Below are 17,832 nucleotides of genomic sequence, written 5' to 3'. Positions count from 1 at the left end.
GCTTCAATCTATAAGTGTGCAAAGAATCCATATGATACAATATCGTCAGTTCTGCAAGGCGGACTGACAAATGAAGACAAAGTGTTTCCTCTGCCTGAATCCTCGGTTTTACTTTTACGGAGTGGACTCAGAGAGGCTGACCCACATTTTTGCAGATAGCCTATTTCATGGACAACGACATTGCAATTTCCATCCAGGAGTTTTTAGCTACTGGAGAGTCATTGTAGTTATTTAGTGAAGAATCATACAATCGTACAAATGAAAGTTAAACATTCCTCAAAAGTATTCACGTCATAGTTGAAGCGAAGTATCAACACTGCTGTCTGAGCGTAAAGCGCGCCCACAAGCTCCGGACAAGTTACACCGCACAGAGCTCTTTATGGAACGCCGTGGTGTACCGTTAGTTCACTGTAGCTTGGCTCTGTGCATTTGTGGGGCTCCTGAAGCCCTTAATCTTCATTTTGCATACCTTTCAAATGGCAAGGCTCATGCCAAAGTCTGTCTTCCCCGGAGTTTGAAAAAGAAAACACAGGCGCAGGTTCAATCTCTCTGTCTTTTATTTATGATTTTGGGATATTTTATATTGATTCTGAATTGTAGTAAGAGAGAATCGCAATTCTTATGCAAATAAATTTTTTGGCACACCCCTAATAAATACAATAATTAGCTATATGTTGGTTTCCCACATCCTTCTTAAGTGTTCTGCATTGTCTATCATAAGTGCTTAAATTGACATGTTTTGTGGGTGATGTGTTGGGTTTTGAAAATATACTAGCTCTTTGCACTTGTGCTGCAAGTGTAAAATGTTAAATAACCAACATCTGTCTCTGAAAAGTACAAAGTTTATTGGGTTAGGACTAATTCTTGGAACTACAAGTCTGGCTGTCACACTTTGTCTTAGTTGTTGCTCTTGACTGTGAGAAGATGTAGTGCAAAGAGGTGTGAAGCATTTATCACCGTACTAGAACCCCGGGGTGCAACATTTGACCAAGTCTGACCACAGCTTCTGAGAAAATGGAGCAAAGTCTAAAGCAGCATAGCGTTTTATTGCATACATTATCTGCCATCAACGGGGGCCCCAGGGCTCCCACGCCCCCAGCTGGAGTCAAATGTTTATCATCCACTTGTAAAAATATTGTCCCTAAAAGAAGTTTTCAAGTCTTTTTTTTTTTTCTCAGCTATTATTTCTGTGAGCTTCACTCTTTGGGTTTGCAGTTGATTTGTTGGTGCCGATCAGACACATAACACCACATCCAGTCAAAACCCCACAAAACCTGCATCGCTCATTTCTTCTGTGTGTAATTTAACAGTCAGAGCGGACTGCATGCTGCTTTCCTTGAGCAAAACGACTACACGTTCCATTTGGGGGGGGGAAAGCATTGTATTCACATCTAGTAAAGCATAATTTAAGCTCTGGCCAAAACAAAAGCCATAAGTGTGAAAACATGCCTGACAGAGCCAAAACACCAGGACTACTTTGAGGTCTCTTGTGCGCACTTTAGACTGTTTTGCAGGAAAACTTTAGCAAGCTTGAGGACCGATACAAATAATAGTGTCCTGAGAGTCGGCGTTGGAAAACATTGGTGGTTTGTGTATGAGCGATGTGTGTGTGTGTGTGCGTGTTCATGGGGGTTGACATAGAGAGAGGGAACGAGAGCAGGTGCAATAACATGGGGGGTGATAGGGAACACGAGGGCAGCCAAATACAACAACCACAGGTCACCTGGGATCACAGGATAGCCGCTCTCCCACGCCTTCTCATGCCAAACCACCCATGGACAGTTATTGAAACCTCCTGTGCAGGCCTGCAGCAGCAGGGTCCACATGACCTTATGATAGCGGTGCACCCTTGATGCCTTGCGTGAACACGTACCATTTTGTAGTCGTTCCAGCTGCGGTGGAAGTCGACTGAGCCGTTCCTTCGATGCTGCAGCACCGTCCACCCGCCACCTCTGGTCTTCATGTCGCAGTACACCTGAGAAAAAAACAACAACAAAAAAACAATTAAAACTAGGTCTGATCTTTTAGTCCTGGTACAATAAATAAGCTGCAGCAGTACGTCGAAAAGTTTCCTTTGAAAAGTGACACATTTTGTCCCTGCGATGTCTCAACCGAGAGACCTTGGGCAGCAAGAACCGGCTGACAAGTTATTTTATCCTAGCACGCACATTTGCCTGAATCATTTTCGTTCCTTTCTGAGGACCCTGAACACTGATCCGTAGTCTGTTCTGTCTCAAACCAGATGGTGAGACTCATTCCATTGTAGTCCACCAGCTGCTAACTGCACAACGTGGCTCTTTACCATCCGAAAGACACTGTTTTTACAGACTGTTCTTTGGTGTTCGACAGACGTGTTACAGAGTAGAGATTTTTTATGTTATTATTTTAACCAACTTTCTGCTGAGTGTCAAAAATCTAATACTGCTAGTCTTTTGGCATAATGGTACTGTTTGACGTGAACAATGCTGTGAAAACTAATTTAGAACCCTCATATTTTTCACAATTTGTCACAATGACTAGCAGACAGTATTGCAAAATAGTAAAGTATTACTCTTTTATGTGCCTTTTTTATTTTACAAAAGCTATCTTGAAAGTGTGGAGTACATTTGTATTGAGCCCACCTGGGTAAAAACTGAACTACTGTTATGTGAAGATCCTTTGGAGTTTGTCTAAACTAGATTTGCACATCAAACCTTAAAATCTTGGCACAGATTCTCAGTTGGCTTTTGCTCTGGAATTAGGCCATTCTAACAAATTATAATGTTTTGGTTTAAATCATTTAGTTGTAACTTTGGTAGATTTTCTTAATTGCCCTGTTTTTTGCTCCATCTGTCTTATTAACTCTGACCAACCTATTTCTCTGCTTAAATGTGGCATTCCCAACGCATGATGCCACTGATACGTTTCACTACGGACCTCTTGGCTGCTTCTCTGATTAATGCACTGTATTTAATAATTACCTGACTCCTGAGAACAATTGACTCAGCTGGATTTTTTCTGAATGTAGCAGAGTAAAAGGGGTCAGAATAGAAATGTAGCTATATATTGATGATTTTTGTCAGGAAATTATGTGTTGTCTGTTCTCATCAACAGTTACGCACTACTTTTTGAATATGGCAAATGTTATATAATTAGGGCCAAAACTTTAGCTCGTTAAAGATTTTAACTTAACTGCATTGTTCTTTTTCACATACAGTCTCAGAATCAGATCCTCCGTGTTGTGTTTCTGGTACGCTTGTAAATCTGACGCACAGGTGACGTCCGGCAACAGCAGCGATAAATAACAAAGCTGCTTTTCTTAGTCCAATTGGGGTTCATTTTTTCTTCAAAAACAATCTAATGGGATTCTGGAAGAGAAAATAGTGGCATGCAAATTGTGCTAAAAATAGTTACCCTATTACCGACACCTTTCAAGCCTGTTGTAGCAGCACAAATGTCTGTAATGCTAATGTTAGCGTCCACTGTCCACATTTGTAAAGACATATTGTTTCAAAGAAGTTCCACGAATGATGAGCAGTCTCTGAAACTCTTGAAAGCTGAATGGGTATAATAGCACTTTGCACCAATCTGATGGTTGAATAACTTAAATATCCGATTAAAAGCAATGAAAATCTTTGTTGGTGAACTCATACGCGTATTTATTCCATAATTTAGCAGCAAAAGGAGTTTTTGAGTAGAAAATGCTGCTCATTTTGTCAATGCACAGTTTTCACTTAAAATGCAATTTTTTGGGGGCGTGCTGTGGTGGCGCAGGGGGTTAGCACGCCCCACGTTTGGAGGCCTTAGTCCTCGACGCGGACGTCGTGGGTTCGACTCCCGGTCCTGACGACCTTTGCCGCATGTCTTCCTCACCCTCCTTCCTGTCTGCCTACTGTCGAAAAAATACAAGCCACTAGCGCCGCAAAAACTCTTCGGAGAAGGAAAAAAAAAAAAAAAAAGCAATTTATTAATTACAGACCCTTTAATTAAATACAAATTTTAATCAAAAAATGTAAATAAAAAAAAAAAAAAATTAAAATGGAGTCCAACCACTATATAAAGTTTTACATTTTAAGAGCTAGGAATATTTTTTTGTCAGACACCCCTAGTGATTTGAATGTATTTTTGACTATGCTAGACTAGTCTAGTCACGCAGTCACTCAGAAGACTCACTAATGAGAGGAAAATAATGCCGTGATGAAATGAAACACACCGTAGCCTGTCTGTTATTTGAAGACTTCCATAAAAGCTTGAGGAAAATGAGGGGGGTTATCCCTCCTTTTCAGGGTGCTGCACCATGATATAACCCAGGTGGGGTGGAAAAACTGACATCCCAGTTTGTTCATGTATCCCAGGAGTGGGGCTGGTGGTGTGGATGAGGGGGTCGAGGGAGAAAGGTTGGTTGAGGGGGCGTTTTTGGTTACAGCCGTGTTTTCTTTCTTTCTTGGCGACACGTTCTGCCAGATGGAGATGTTTGCAAGGAAAACTATAAATAAATTGTACTTATTCATCTGGTGACAGATTTGGAAATCTAGACTTGTTTCAGACATTTGAGGTGTTTAGCTGGCTGCCTTCCAGCCTCCTGTGCTGGTAATGAGATGACGGAGTGAGTTTCCCCAGTGGGTGGAAGATTAAATGCTTTTTGTTACTTGGATCAGTCTTGGTTAAACTTATATAATTAAATCACCATACTTGGAAAGTGTTTTTTGTTTTGTTTCTGAGCACTTTATTTGGATTTTTGTACCATGTTGTCACTTCAGGTCAAAAAAACTGTCAGCAGCAATGGTGACTTGGAGAAAAAAAAAAGTCTCCACAATCTGGAATGCTGATTACTGTTGATGAAAGAGACGTGGATTTTGTTCTTATTCAAATCAAGGTTGAAATCTGACATGAGAGTAGACAGGTTGCATTATCAAAATATGAACCTGTGTTTGTATGACTTTCAAAATAAAATGACCAAATAACAAAATGGATTTTTTTTTGACAACTTTTTTAAACATGAACAGAGAATTCTGAATTATGACCGTACTTTTTAGATATCCTGACAGCCTTCTGTATGAACACCTACATGAAGTGCATGTTCATAAAAACATTACGGTTTTTTTCTGTCAAGTTGGAAGTTAAAGTGCCTGACTTGTTTTAACTGAGCATTCTTAACTGATGTAATTACATTGCAGTGTCATTAAACATTAAAAATATATCTTCTGTCTGCTATGCTTTATGCACACTGTTCCACAAGCTATTGTACCACTTATGTGCAATTACCAGTTATATACAGGAAGCACATTGCTGTGCAAAAGTCTTCTAACTTTTTCATACACTGCCTGGCCAAAAAAAAGTCGCCACCAAAAAATGGTCACACTCTCTAATATTTTGTTGGACCGCCTTTAGCTTTGATTACAGCCCGCATTCACTGTGGCATTGTTTCAATAAGCTTCTGCAGTGTCACAAGATTTATTTCCATCCAGTGTTGCATTAATCTTTCACCAAGATCTTGTATTGATGATGGGAGAGTCTGACCACTGCGCAAAGCCTTCTCCAGCACATCCCAAAGATTCTCAATGGGGTTAAGGTCTGGACTCTGTGGTGGCCAATCCATGTGTGAAAAAGATGTCTCATGCTCCCTGAACCACTCTTTCACAATGTGAGCCCGATGAATCCTGGCATTGTCATCTTGGAATATGCCCGTTCCATTTGGGAAGACAAAATCCATTGATGGAATAACCTGGTCATTCAGTATATTCAGGTAGTCAGCTGACCTCATTCTTTGGGCACACAATGTTGCTGAACCTAGACCTGACCAACTGCAGCAACCCCAGATCATAGCACTGCCCCCACAGGCTTGTACAGTAGGCACTAGGCATGATGGGTGCATCACTTCACCTGCCTCTCTTCTTACCCTGATGCACCCATCACTCTGGAACAGGGTAAATCTGGACTCATCAGACCACATGACCCTCTTCCATTCCTCCAGAGTCCAATCTTTATGCTCCCTAGCAAACTGAAGCCTTTTTTTCTGGTTAGCCTTACTGATTAGAGGTTTTCTTACGGCTACACAGCTGTTCAATCCCAACCCCTTGAGTTCCCTTCGCATTGTGCGTGTGGAAATGCTTTTGCGTTCACAATTAAACATACTCCTGAGTTCTGCTGTTGTTTTTCTTCGATTTGATTTGACCAAACGTTTAAGTAATCGCCGATCACGATCATTCAGGATTTTTTTCCGACCACATTTCTTCCTGGAAGACGATGGTTCCCCGCCATCCTTCCAGTTTTTAATGATGCGTTGGACAGTTCTTAACCCAATTCTAGTAGTTCCTGCAATCTCCTTAGATGTTTTCTCTGCTTGATGCATGCCAATGATTTGACCCTTCTTAAACAGACTAACGTCTTTTCCACGACCACAGGATGTGTCTTTTGCCATGGTTGTTTAAGAAATGAGGAGTTACTCATTGCATCAGCTGGGGTTAAATAACTTGTTGCCAGCTGAAAGATAATCGCCTATGCAGTACTTATCCAATAGGAGGCTTGTACCTATTTGCTTAGTTAAATCCAGGTGGCGACTTTTTTTTGGCCAGGCAGTGTATTTTAAATATGAACCACAATGTGCTATACTTGAGTGTGTTAGACAAATACAAAATAGAAAGGTTTAAAAAGAAATGGATGCATGTATTCCTTTGTTTAAACAATACAAATGCAGACAATTATGGATAGGTATAGGTACTTAACTTGGTTTAAGTGAATAAAATCCAGTGCAACCAGTTGCTTATCTCATAATTAAGTAAGACTCCACTTGTTTGTAGATGCTCCTACATACTTGGCTGTGCTATGCACTATGATTTTTTTTACAGTTCTTATGACAAATTCCTTCTTTTCCCACAATTTCAGCCATGGAGTCAATGGATGAGGAGTAAGAGATAATTTGTCTTTTAGCTTTAGAAAAAACAAAAGACAAGAAGCCAAAACATAAAATGATTAAACTCTACTAGTAATAAAGAAGGGGAATTCAGTATGCTGGTAGAGGGACAGTATTTATGTTTCCTCAATATAAGTACTGAGGGAAGCGCATCTGTTCTTTCAGATGCACAAGATAACATTGACTCTCAACCGTATTAGCTCAGTGTTGCATATACAACAGTTGGATGTGGACACTGTTTCCAAGCAGCTTAATGTGCAACATGGAGTATGCGTAAGTGGGCGCAAATGTGTCCGGTAGACGTTCACTACGAGTCCACCTCAAGTACAAGAGGACATCCGTTGAGTGAGGTACACCCGAGTACGTGGGAGCCCTCATTTAATCTTGGTAAAAATACATTCCTCAGAGATTTGTAAAAGAACATTAGCGACCAAACATGATTAAGACCAAGGAACACGGCAAAACGTCAGGGATCAAGTTCTGGAAACGATTAAACTAGATTAGGTTATAAAATTACATCTTTACATATGCCACATAACACAGTTCAGTCCACCATCCCAAATTGCAACGACAACACGACAAATCTATGAAAGTGTACTGGTGAAAAGAATGTTGGTCTCATTCTTGCCACCTCAAATGAAAGAACAAAGACAAAGAAGTTATGGCTTGTCACAAGCCACATACTGTAGAGGCCAGAGCATGAACAAGCAGGTTTTCTGTTCTGACCAAAATTAAACTCTGCATGTGGTGGACAACTAACAGTCCACATTACACAAAACCAACAATGCTCACTGTGATACCACGGTGGTGGAAGCATCATGCTCGGTGAATCCTTTCTCCTTCAGGGACATAGAGGTTAGATGGCGCTAAAAACAAACCAATCCTGCCAGAACCTTCCACAGCCATCATCATCTATAGAAACTCTTTGAAGAAAGCTGTATAAAAGTTTAGTTTCCGTTTCGGATTAATCAAAACATTTTTGGACTGAACTGAACTCAATGGGTTAGGAAAATGAACCAAAATGATAAATACTTCATTTTCTGATACAAATCACATCTGAATGAGGCTTATGTTACATTTGCAATCCTTTTGTCTCTGGTCAAAGTGAGAAAAATCGCCCTTCACTGCTTAGAAAATAGGCCAATTTGTTTTTGCCCCAATTTTTACAGCCACCCACCTCACCAGGCCCACTGGACCTGGAACAAAATTGGAATTGGCATAGATTGAAAGCAGCCTTGATTTAGGGAGCGGTGGTGGGAGGGGGGTGCTTACTTGTATCAGTGGAAAACGCACACTGGCCCCAGTTGGCAGGAAACACATGGCACCAGTGCCTAACACCTGGTTGCCCACAGGAAACGAGGAGAAGGAACTTGGTGGGAAAAACACAGGCAGAGAGACAAGGTGCCAACAGTAAACTAGACTAAAAGCAACGCATAACAAACAGCTGTTTCGTGGCCATTATTTTTTTCCTTTTTTGTTTGTTTGCTCCCACCCCCCTGCTATGCTCTAAGGGAGAGAATCCAGTTGAAGACCGGTGGATGTGATTTACTGAAATGATAGCCTGCCGCTGGATGCCACGGTTGACTTAGCACGAGCCAGCACCCTCAGATCACAGAAGGCACCTCCTTGGATGCTCCAACTTTGCATTCAACAGCACACTCACACACTCACGCTCCCTGCCCATGTCGCCAGCAGGGCATAAAACTCTCGTTGCTTATTATTTTTGCTCTCTGCAACACAGCGTGGCATCTCTATTTACCTCAGCCCCAAAAGCTTCGGCAAATTACCTTGAAATCATGCTAGGTTTTGTTTCCTTCCAGGAATTTCCTCCTAGATACCTGGTTGAATTCCACCATACAATGCGTGTGTGTTTGTTTCTTACTGGCCTGTGAAATTAAAGTAAAAAATAAAACTGGTTGAAGTGTTGCAAACCGAGAGGCAAACGAACATAGTCTTTTGAGAAAAAAAATAAAAAAATCATGTCACTATTAGTCAGGTGATATTTGTGGGAAAAGGTCAATGACTTTGAACTCCTTTATCCCTGAAGCCATGTCTTCTAGGTCTGACTGTAAAAAAAAAATGCACCTGTCACTTTCAAAGCTTTTCACAGAGCACAATGAGATTGAAGACAAATGACTAGGACTAAAACAAAAACTTATGATGAAATCTTTGTGCAACGATTCTTCCAAAGATTTAGAAAGAAATGCATCTGATACACCTTCCTATGTGTTTTTTTTATGTTCTCTCATTTGTAAAGTTGTTTAAACTTGTGGCAAAAAAGAGAAACCATAGAAGTTCCAGTAATATTTATGTCATAAAGTCTTCTTCTTTTAGTTGTTGCATATATAGTGCCTTACAAAAATATTGATTTAGTTATTCATTGCACATAATCTTTTGCATGTATGTTGGGAAGTTAAATATTGGGTTGATCTGACCTGAGCTCCATCATCCACGTTTGCTGTGTTCCCCACAAGAGCCTCCGGCAAACTGACTTCTCACAGCTTTCTGTCAACATCGGTTTTCCTCTAGCTGCTCTATCATGATGCTTAGATTTATGGAGTGCACGACTGTTAACTGTAATGTCAAACAGTTACTTTTAAGGGGGCTGATTGCTCTAGATTTTAGTCAGTTTGTGCATTGTCAGGTGGGCTGAATCCACTTGTTGGATTTTATTTGTAAAACATTTAAAAATCATGTATCTGTTACCTTCCACTTTACAATTAGACACCTCTTTGGGTTACTCCATTGAAAAATCAAATGTAGTTGAGAAAATCTGGATGCACAAGAGTTTGCACTGGATTCACTTGAAATCTGATTGGCCAACCTGCCTAGACACTCCCACCACGACTGTCAATAAGTTTGTTCATATCATGCCATACATCGATCAGTGATGTCAGTAGATGACAGAAATGTTTTGTTTTGTTGTTTTACAACCACCATTAATATGTGTATATATTTGTTTTGGTTCATTGTTAAAAAAAATTTCATATTGGGGTATCACATATTATCTTACACGTAAATTCGTGAGACTACAACCAAGTTCCTAATTTTCATCTCTAGTTTGATAATAAGAGATGCTGCCTCAGACTACTGCATGAATAAAGCTCTTCATAAAAGGAGAAAAATTGCAGTTGTTTGCAATTTGTGGTCTGTAATGGTTCAATAATTTTTAGCCTTTATGTTGACAAGTAAGTTGAATAGAGTTAGCTTAGCGATGCTAAAAATAGAGTTGTATATAAGCTAGACAAAACAGGCTAATCGTGTGACTAGAAAAATTCTTAGGCCACTGTAACAAACAAATCTACTGCGTGGTTTTTGCATGCTGAACAGATCCCTGTGTTTTGTTTGGATAAATAGTTTTGTTACTCAGGTTTTGACCCACACTGCTTGTTGTAATCTAAGACAGCAATGCATTTAGATGAAATTTCAATTTCTACAGTTCGTGCCTCTGCCTGGCCCCCCTAAGGAAAACAGTTAGTTAAGCACGCTTCTGACGTCATGTGCAGGTAGCATAACATAGTTTATGGTTTGAAGGATGAAGACATCTCTACCTTTACGTCCTGGGTGGAGTTGTGCAGTCGTATTCTGTATATTCCGCTCTCCTTTGCCCCAGATCGGAGAATCTCTGCACAGTCCCCGAAAGCGCGTCTCTCCTTTTTGGGCAAGTTGGAGATTTCTGCAGAAACACAGAAGCACATGTTGACACAATGATGACTTAAGGTTTTTTTTTTAATTATTATTATTATTATTTTCACACAGTGTGTGAACTCTACTACTTAAAGCTGTTGAAGTCGGAATTACCGTTCCTACATTGCCTATGTGGAATCACTCCTCTCTCATACATTTGCATCTATTGTTTACTGTGTCTGTTTTACGGGAGAATAACGTGCTGACCCAAACATAGTAAAGCCACAGAGCCTCACCATTGCATTGTCTGACTCTTGTCAGCAGCTGCTCGACAGTGTCTGTCTGCCTCTGCAGTGTGGTGCTGTTGAGCGTTGAGCTTCCGAGCTCACCCTCGAGCTGGCTGACCAGGCGACTTTGCCTCTCCAGAACATCTTGAAGCTGCTGCTTTTCACCCTGCAAGTCCTGCAGCTCCTTCCCATACCGCGCCTCCAGCGCTAAGAGCCTCTGTTCTAGAAAGCTAAAGAAGAAGAAAAAGAAGAGGATGAAGAAGTAGGCCAATTTTGCAAAGTGTCCTCATAAAATGCAAATTGCGATGAATAATAAAAATGTGCGCAGCACAGGTGCATAATCAATCCATTTGTCATTTACCTTTCAAAGCTGATATTGCACAAAGTTACACATTTACATGAGGATGACTAATAGACATCAGCACGACCATCTCGCTGGGCTAACATCATATAAACACCTGTACCACAGCGGTGCTCGCAGATGGCTCGGCATGCTAAAATGCTCAATCATGGCCCGAACGCACCAGCCTGACAGCACATGTGTATGCGTGCGCGTGTCTGTGTGTGTATGTGTGTGTGTCTTAGTCTGTTTTTGTGTCTGCAGGAGTGGCGCTCCCTAGCTAAATGAAGATCATAAATCCCCGCAGCCTGATCTTTATGGCTCTGACTAATGACTCCGCAAAAGTTATTTATTGAAACAATCCAACCACCCAGACTGAACAAGCTACTTCGATGTTCCCTCACACACAATGACTGCACACTCTCCAGATGGACCCACAGTCTCCCGTTTTTAGCCCAGCCGCTCAGTATGCGGTGGTGGCGGATCGATCCAAATCCATTTTTACATCGCTCCTAACTTATATTTGCTTTGTGGGGGGAGATGCTCAATTAAAGCGGTAAAGCAGCCTCACAAATTGTTCACTGTTGTGCCATGTGCGTTCAAGTTTGCGGATCAGTCAGCAAGCAGACCAGAACCGCAGCTGTTCACCAGTTAAGGGGAGTTGGAAGTGCAAAGCACGTCCTTTTAGGATTGGATTGCGTCCTGAGTTATTAGAATTTTCTGCTTGTGATATTCTGCTATTTGTTATTGTTATTTTAATATGCAAAGCATACACTGCCAGCAGCCTGCTCTCCATCCCCCTGTAGAGGGATCTGCTTCCTGCCAGTAGTATTTCATATGTAGGGCCTAAGAAAACAAACATGTTTCTGTGCCCATTTTTAGTTTGGCAGCAGTTCAGAAACTTCCACTGTGCCCTGAAGCCCCAGCAGTGGTAGCGTTCAACAATTATAGCTGCTCCTATTTTCTTTTTTTTGTTTTTTACTTCAAAGGCACCTCTGCCACTAATTTCCCAAAGATGGATTAATTTGTTTAGACACCAGTGCCATGTCACCTGCAGCGAAGGACAAGGCATAAAAGGGCACAGCGTAGTTATGCAAGAGGGAATGTCTAACAGGGCACCTGATCCTCATTGGCTACATGGAGCAGATGGATGGAATGATAAGCATGCAGATACAAAGAGTAAAAAATATATATATATATATTTGCACCCTTTCTTTCTGCACGCAACCCTGACGACCCGTGATTCCTAGAGAGAACTGTGGGAAACCCCTGACTAACAAGCGCCGCACATTTAATCATACGTTTGCAGACCTGAACAGTTGTCTATGCTGGTGCCCTACTGTTAAGAATTGCTGAGGTGTTTCATTATGATTTTATAAATGCTTCAATGCGTGTTTCTCCTAGAGTATTTATGGCTGCTGTTTACGACTGCTTGAGAAGCGTGCCTAGCCCTGTTGGGCCACACAAGAACACATTCAGAACAGAATACAGTTTAAAGCAGGTTTTATACGCCATCTTTTTATTAGACCAGTATGCACAATCTTTCTGAAGCGGCCACACATTTTAGATTGCTCTTAATTTGAATTCAAGCATAAATATGCATGCAAATTTGCTACAATTTTGTAGTTTATTTTACACCCTTGTTTCCTACATTGAGGGAATGTCTGGAAGAAGGGTTGGACATTTACAGTATTCTACTGTTTCAGTTTGGTGTTTACCATTTTTCATAACATTTTGTCTTGTTTTCTTCTGATTTGGAGCCTACATGAATTTCCTTCAAGTGTTGAGATAATTGTTTGTTGAATTAATAAACAAATAAGTCTGACCCCTTCAGTGTTGACCACTTCGAGCCTTTAAGATGAGCGAAACCTTCATCGGTGGAGACAAAGGGTATGCATAGTGTACCATGAGATTATCCAGACAGCTAATATGTTCATTATTTGAGGGTAGCCGAGACATCCTTCTTCCCTTCATTCTGAATAGGCTAGGGCTGTTCCCCATCCACATGGCAAACATATTGCAAATTCTGCATCTGTCCCAAAGTCTTGTAAGAGAGGTGCCATGGAGATAGCTTAATCGCAGCACCAAACCACATCCGCAGCAACTTAGAGACTCATCAGACGACTGAATTAATCTCCCTCTCTCAACGGCTTAACAGTTTGTCTACAAGCGAAACTCACTTTTGTTTCTTGTATCCAAGATTTTGTTCTTTTGGTCAGGATCATAACCATAGGGAAGGATGCAAACTGTCAAATTTCAAAAAGTGGCACTTTTAGCTCTTTAAAGGAATTTGAATACACTATGACGATGGGTATTCAAATAGGTGTTTTCAGGGAAGTCAAGAGTTTAAGTAGCCACACCAACATAAGCACTGTGCGACCCGGCGTTCTCACAAATAGCTCCTGTGATTAACCTTTAGCCAAAGCAGTTTGCAAGCACTTAAGCTAACGTCATGAGTCTGCCCATACTGATGTAAAAGGTACATTTTTGCTTACCTGTTTTTATCACTAAGGCGTGAAATTTCTTGGGTCTGTAGGAGAATGCGTTTCTCTAGGCGGTTCGTAAAGAGCAAGTACTCAAGCAGCTGGATCTCTAGGCGACTTGTCTGGTTTAGCACCTATAAGTTGGCAGAAAGTAAAAACATAAGTTCATCACACCTCGCAAAGATAAAGGAATACAGTAGTAAAGTAAGCAGCAATTTCCTTAAAACGGACCCTAGGGGATAAACAGCTGTACTCAGTCCATCACAAATCCTATAATTTGTCTCCTCTGATCTTGTAATCAAAACTTGCGTAAGACCAATCTTGTCATGTTTTGAAGTTGCAGATGAAACGCGGGGTAGAACAAAGCAGCTTGAATATTTGCACAGGTTGTACAGTTTTATATCAACTATGATAAGAGAAAAGGAGAGGCAAAAACATCCCAATCTGTAATAACAATTCTGGCATGATTGAAGTCACATCTGTGTTGTGCTACTGAGCTTTTTGTTTTAATTGGCTTATTGTCAGTCACTTCTTGCAGCTCATTGTGTCAATCAGAGCCCGTGGAACCAAATACCAACTGCATTAAAGCGGCTGCCGCTTCTTTGGGGCACAGCTTCCCAGCAGGTTACATCTGACATCCATTTAATTAGATATTCTTGAAAGTTCTTTAACACAGATACAGTTTGTTTTTGTTCCGGTGTGACTCATGCTGTTTCTTTTTTCTATTTGACTTTGCTGTAAACACGGTATCCTAGGTCAACTTCAGACATGCCTTCCTCACTCACCTGGGTCTCAACATCTGTGAGTTTGCGAGTCTGCTCTGCTGATTGGCTGAGGAGGTTGTTTCCCATCTCCAGCATGGCGGCCGTCTGGGTGTGGACTGTTGACCTCTTTATTTCCTCCACACCGGAGCGTACATTCTCCTGGATGAAGTTTTCCAACTGTTAAGACAAAATACTGTGGTTTTATTGTATATGTAGATGTTATTAAGGAACTAACGGAGCTGTCTCTTACCAGTACATTGCAAAGTATTAATATCACTTGAATATTTTCACATTTTGTTGCATTACAAGCAAGAACATCAGAATAAATACTCAGAAGCCCTTCAAGGCTTGCATCATGAAGACCAAAGAACACATCGAAAAAGTCAGGGATAAAGGTGTGGAGATGTTTTCCCATCTGCAAATCTATTGAGAGATGGCCACTAAGCTAACTGAGATGGGAGGCGCTAATCAGAAAAGAAGCTAACATGATGATGGCAACTTTGAAGTAGCTGCCAAGGTCTATGTCTCAGATGGAAGAGTTTGCTGATCGCGCAACTTTTGGTCATGCACTTCATAAATCTTGCCTTTATGGAAAAAATACCAAAGAAAACTTGTTGTTGGAGGAAAGTTGTAAAAAAAAAAAACATAATAAAAGTCGAATAAGCCATGTAGTGGGCAAAGTAAATGTGCAAAAGTAGGTCGTCTATTCCAAATGAAAGTAAAATCAAACCTTTTGGCCAACATGTAAAAAGCAATGCGTTTCAGAAAATTAAGCGCTCACCACACTAAAAGCATCATGTACATGGTGAAACGTGGTGGTAGCACCATGCTGTGGACATGCTGTTCTTCAGTAAAGACTAAGAGGAATATTATAACTGAAAGGATAAAGGATAAAGCTAAACACAGCAGAGTCCTAGAAAAAAAAAACATGTTAGACGCTTAAAAAAGACTTAAAAAGGGGGCAAATGAACACATGGTAGGACGCCTCAAAAGACAACAGATGAAAAAGTTAAAGTTAAAAAGGCCATTGCACGTTTTGGGGACTCTCATGTAAATAAATAGCGGAATAATGTCGAATAAGAAAATAGTAGAATAAAGCGTGGTGTTTATTAATACGACACTCTTATTCGGAGAAAAAAGAAGCCAAAAGTATAACTTCTCGTCACTTTTCACTCTCAAGAAAAAGAAAGAAATGTACCTAATGCAGTTTAATCTAACCAAAGCGAATAGAGTTTCTAAAAGAAACGTGGTCAGCGTGTTCAACGTCACAGTGAAGTCAAACTCCAGTAGCAGGAAATGATCAAATTTTGTTTGCAACAGAGCAAAGTACACTATCCAACTAGACAGCATTAATATTTATAGCTCTTTTGAGGGGAAAAGGGATCATATTTTACTCATTAAACCGCAGACTGGAAAATGAGATCTCAAAGGAGAAAGCACTCAATATCATCCAGCTAATGAGTTTTTGTCTGCAAAATTTGAGTAGAATTCAAATGAGAAAACAATTATTTGCTTGCTGTTATTTTAAACATAAGAACATCTAGCCTAGAGAAATTGGGTTATTATAAACTATGAGACTGCAATAGAATTTTTTTTCTGTTTATGTAATGGAAAGAGAAACTGAAGCAAGTGGGCAAATAGAGATATCTCATATTTAACTCTGACTAGTGCTGATTTGCCTCTCTTTCTCAATTAGATCCTCTTTTAAACGTCCACTTCATTTTAAAGTGTCCCTCTTTGCTCTTGCCCTGTAATCACGTCTTACATTACACTAGTTTAGGACAACTTAGACTGCAGTGGGAAAAAGAATCTTTTCACAACAAAGGATCTAAAGAGATTACTTAGTGGATTAAAGCCATCTCTGCTGGAAACCCAAAAATCCCTGCATTGTGATCAGACTTACGAAATCAAGCCGCTATCAGCGGCTCGTCCAAGTCCCTGCATTACTGCCTTTGTGCTGGAACTCAATCCGGAGGTCTTGATAGGTTTCATCCCCACCCTTTGCCAATTGCATTACTTGGAGCTGTGTCACAGGCCGCACTACGTGGCCAGATAAAGCACTTTTGGGATGTAATGTAATTCATTTTTTACTGTGTCTAACAGGGTCAGAAGAGGGATTACGCTGGGAAAAATCTTAGGAGTTGGATCGTGAGATATCTTAATTACTGAGCCAACAGCTGCACTTCCTGTCTGCTATAATTACAAAAGACAGAAACATATCTACCGGGTGTTATAGTGTTTGACAGTGATTGATGGAGAGCAGTGACGTGCGGTGAGGTGCAATGCTGGTGAGGCGCTGACTTAATCATAAGTAGATATACAAATGTAGACCACCTGCATGTTATTGTTTACATAAGGAAATTTTGCGCATGCGGACAAAGCTGGAGGGCAAAAAGACCATTCTTTTATATGCCATCCGTAGCTGCGCTGCATTGATTTAATTCCGTTAACTCAATGAAACTTTGAAATTTAGGTATTATTCATTTTGTGCTATGCTCCACAGCAAAGGGAAAAACCGTTGAAGTACAACTCAAAACCACATCTTTCTCGCCCTCTGCTTTGGACAGGCCACACACAGACTCGTTGCCATAGCAACTGACGAAAACGCCCCTAAAAAAACACTCAAATATTTCCCACACAAAAAGCAGAACATTCAGCCTGTTGCAGTAGTATGGTTTTAGGCTTAATGTTTATTTTGCGATTATTAATAAGTGATTGCTGTGGTAATAGGGGAAAACTATAAATATATTGCTGCACTTTACTGTATGGCTAGCTCCATGGCTAGCTCGCTGTTACTGTCTCTTAATCTGCAGTTGTGGAATCACAATGTCTGGGATCATGAGCGCCCCCTGCCATGAGGCAAGAGAACTGCCTGCCTCATCTCGAATCTGTTCTCTGCCGTTTCTGATCGCTCCTCAGCACACGAAAAACGTTACACACACAGTTGGTGACAAAAAGCACTGCACATTATATACATAAGCTAAATTATGGAAAATCAGTTCATATATTAAATGTTTTTTAACCATTTTATTGACGGACAGGAGAAGCAATCCTAGGTGAGGCTCAGCTCGCTGATGCCTGTGGGCTTTGCTTTAGAGCATTTGAATGGGAAAATGTGAAAATTCAGCAATTTTGAAGAAAAAATAATTAAAATTGGTTAAGCTAAATAAAAAATAAATACTTTACAGTACAAACCACAAGGTGAAAATAGCAGTATAAATTATTTTATCATATTTTTCTTTTATGACAGGTGAGGCTCTGCCTCACATGCCTCCCCTGACCGCACATCACTGATGGAGAGATGCATTAAGATGGGCATAATGGTTAACGCCACCACTGAAAAAAGCTGATTTAATGCATTGACTTTTCAATATTTGTACCTAAGTTTGGCAACTTCATCACTAATTAAACAAAAAGTGCATGCTCATTCTCCTAACGT

The 17,832-nt window shown here is 40.5% G+C and overlaps 1 protein-coding gene across 2 annotated transcripts in view; it reads right to left on the bottom strand.

The window, feature by feature from the left end:
* The window catches only part of angpt2b (angiopoietin 2b), a 33,508-nt gene that overhangs the window by 10,295 nt on the left and 5,381 nt on the right, over positions 1 to 17,832 (bottom strand). The window contains exons 2-6 of one of the 2 annotated variants that reach the window (XM_032580188.1): positions 14,415 to 14,570; positions 13,642 to 13,763; positions 10,909 to 11,036; positions 10,444 to 10,568; positions 1,874 to 1,975 (exon numbers count right to left, since the gene is read on the bottom strand). In XM_032580188.1, coding sequence (XP_032436079.1) covers positions 1,874 to 1,975; positions 10,444 to 10,568; positions 10,909 to 11,036; positions 13,642 to 13,763; positions 14,415 to 14,570 — 633 coding nt within the window. Of the gene's footprint in view, positions 1 to 1,873; positions 1,976 to 10,443; positions 10,569 to 10,815; positions 11,037 to 13,641; positions 13,764 to 14,414; positions 14,571 to 17,832 lie in introns of both variants that reach the window. The other variant, XM_032580186.1, reaches the window with a different exon arrangement.

Source organism: Xiphophorus hellerii, chromosome 13 (assembly GCF_003331165.1).
Source record: "Xiphophorus hellerii strain 12219 chromosome 13, Xiphophorus_hellerii-4.1, whole genome shotgun sequence".
In the NCBI taxonomy this organism is placed as follows: Eukaryota; Metazoa; Chordata; class Actinopteri; order Cyprinodontiformes; family Poeciliidae; genus Xiphophorus; species Xiphophorus hellerii.
Note: the sequence above shows the minus strand (reverse complement) of the source record. Positions and strands in the feature narration are given on the sequence as shown.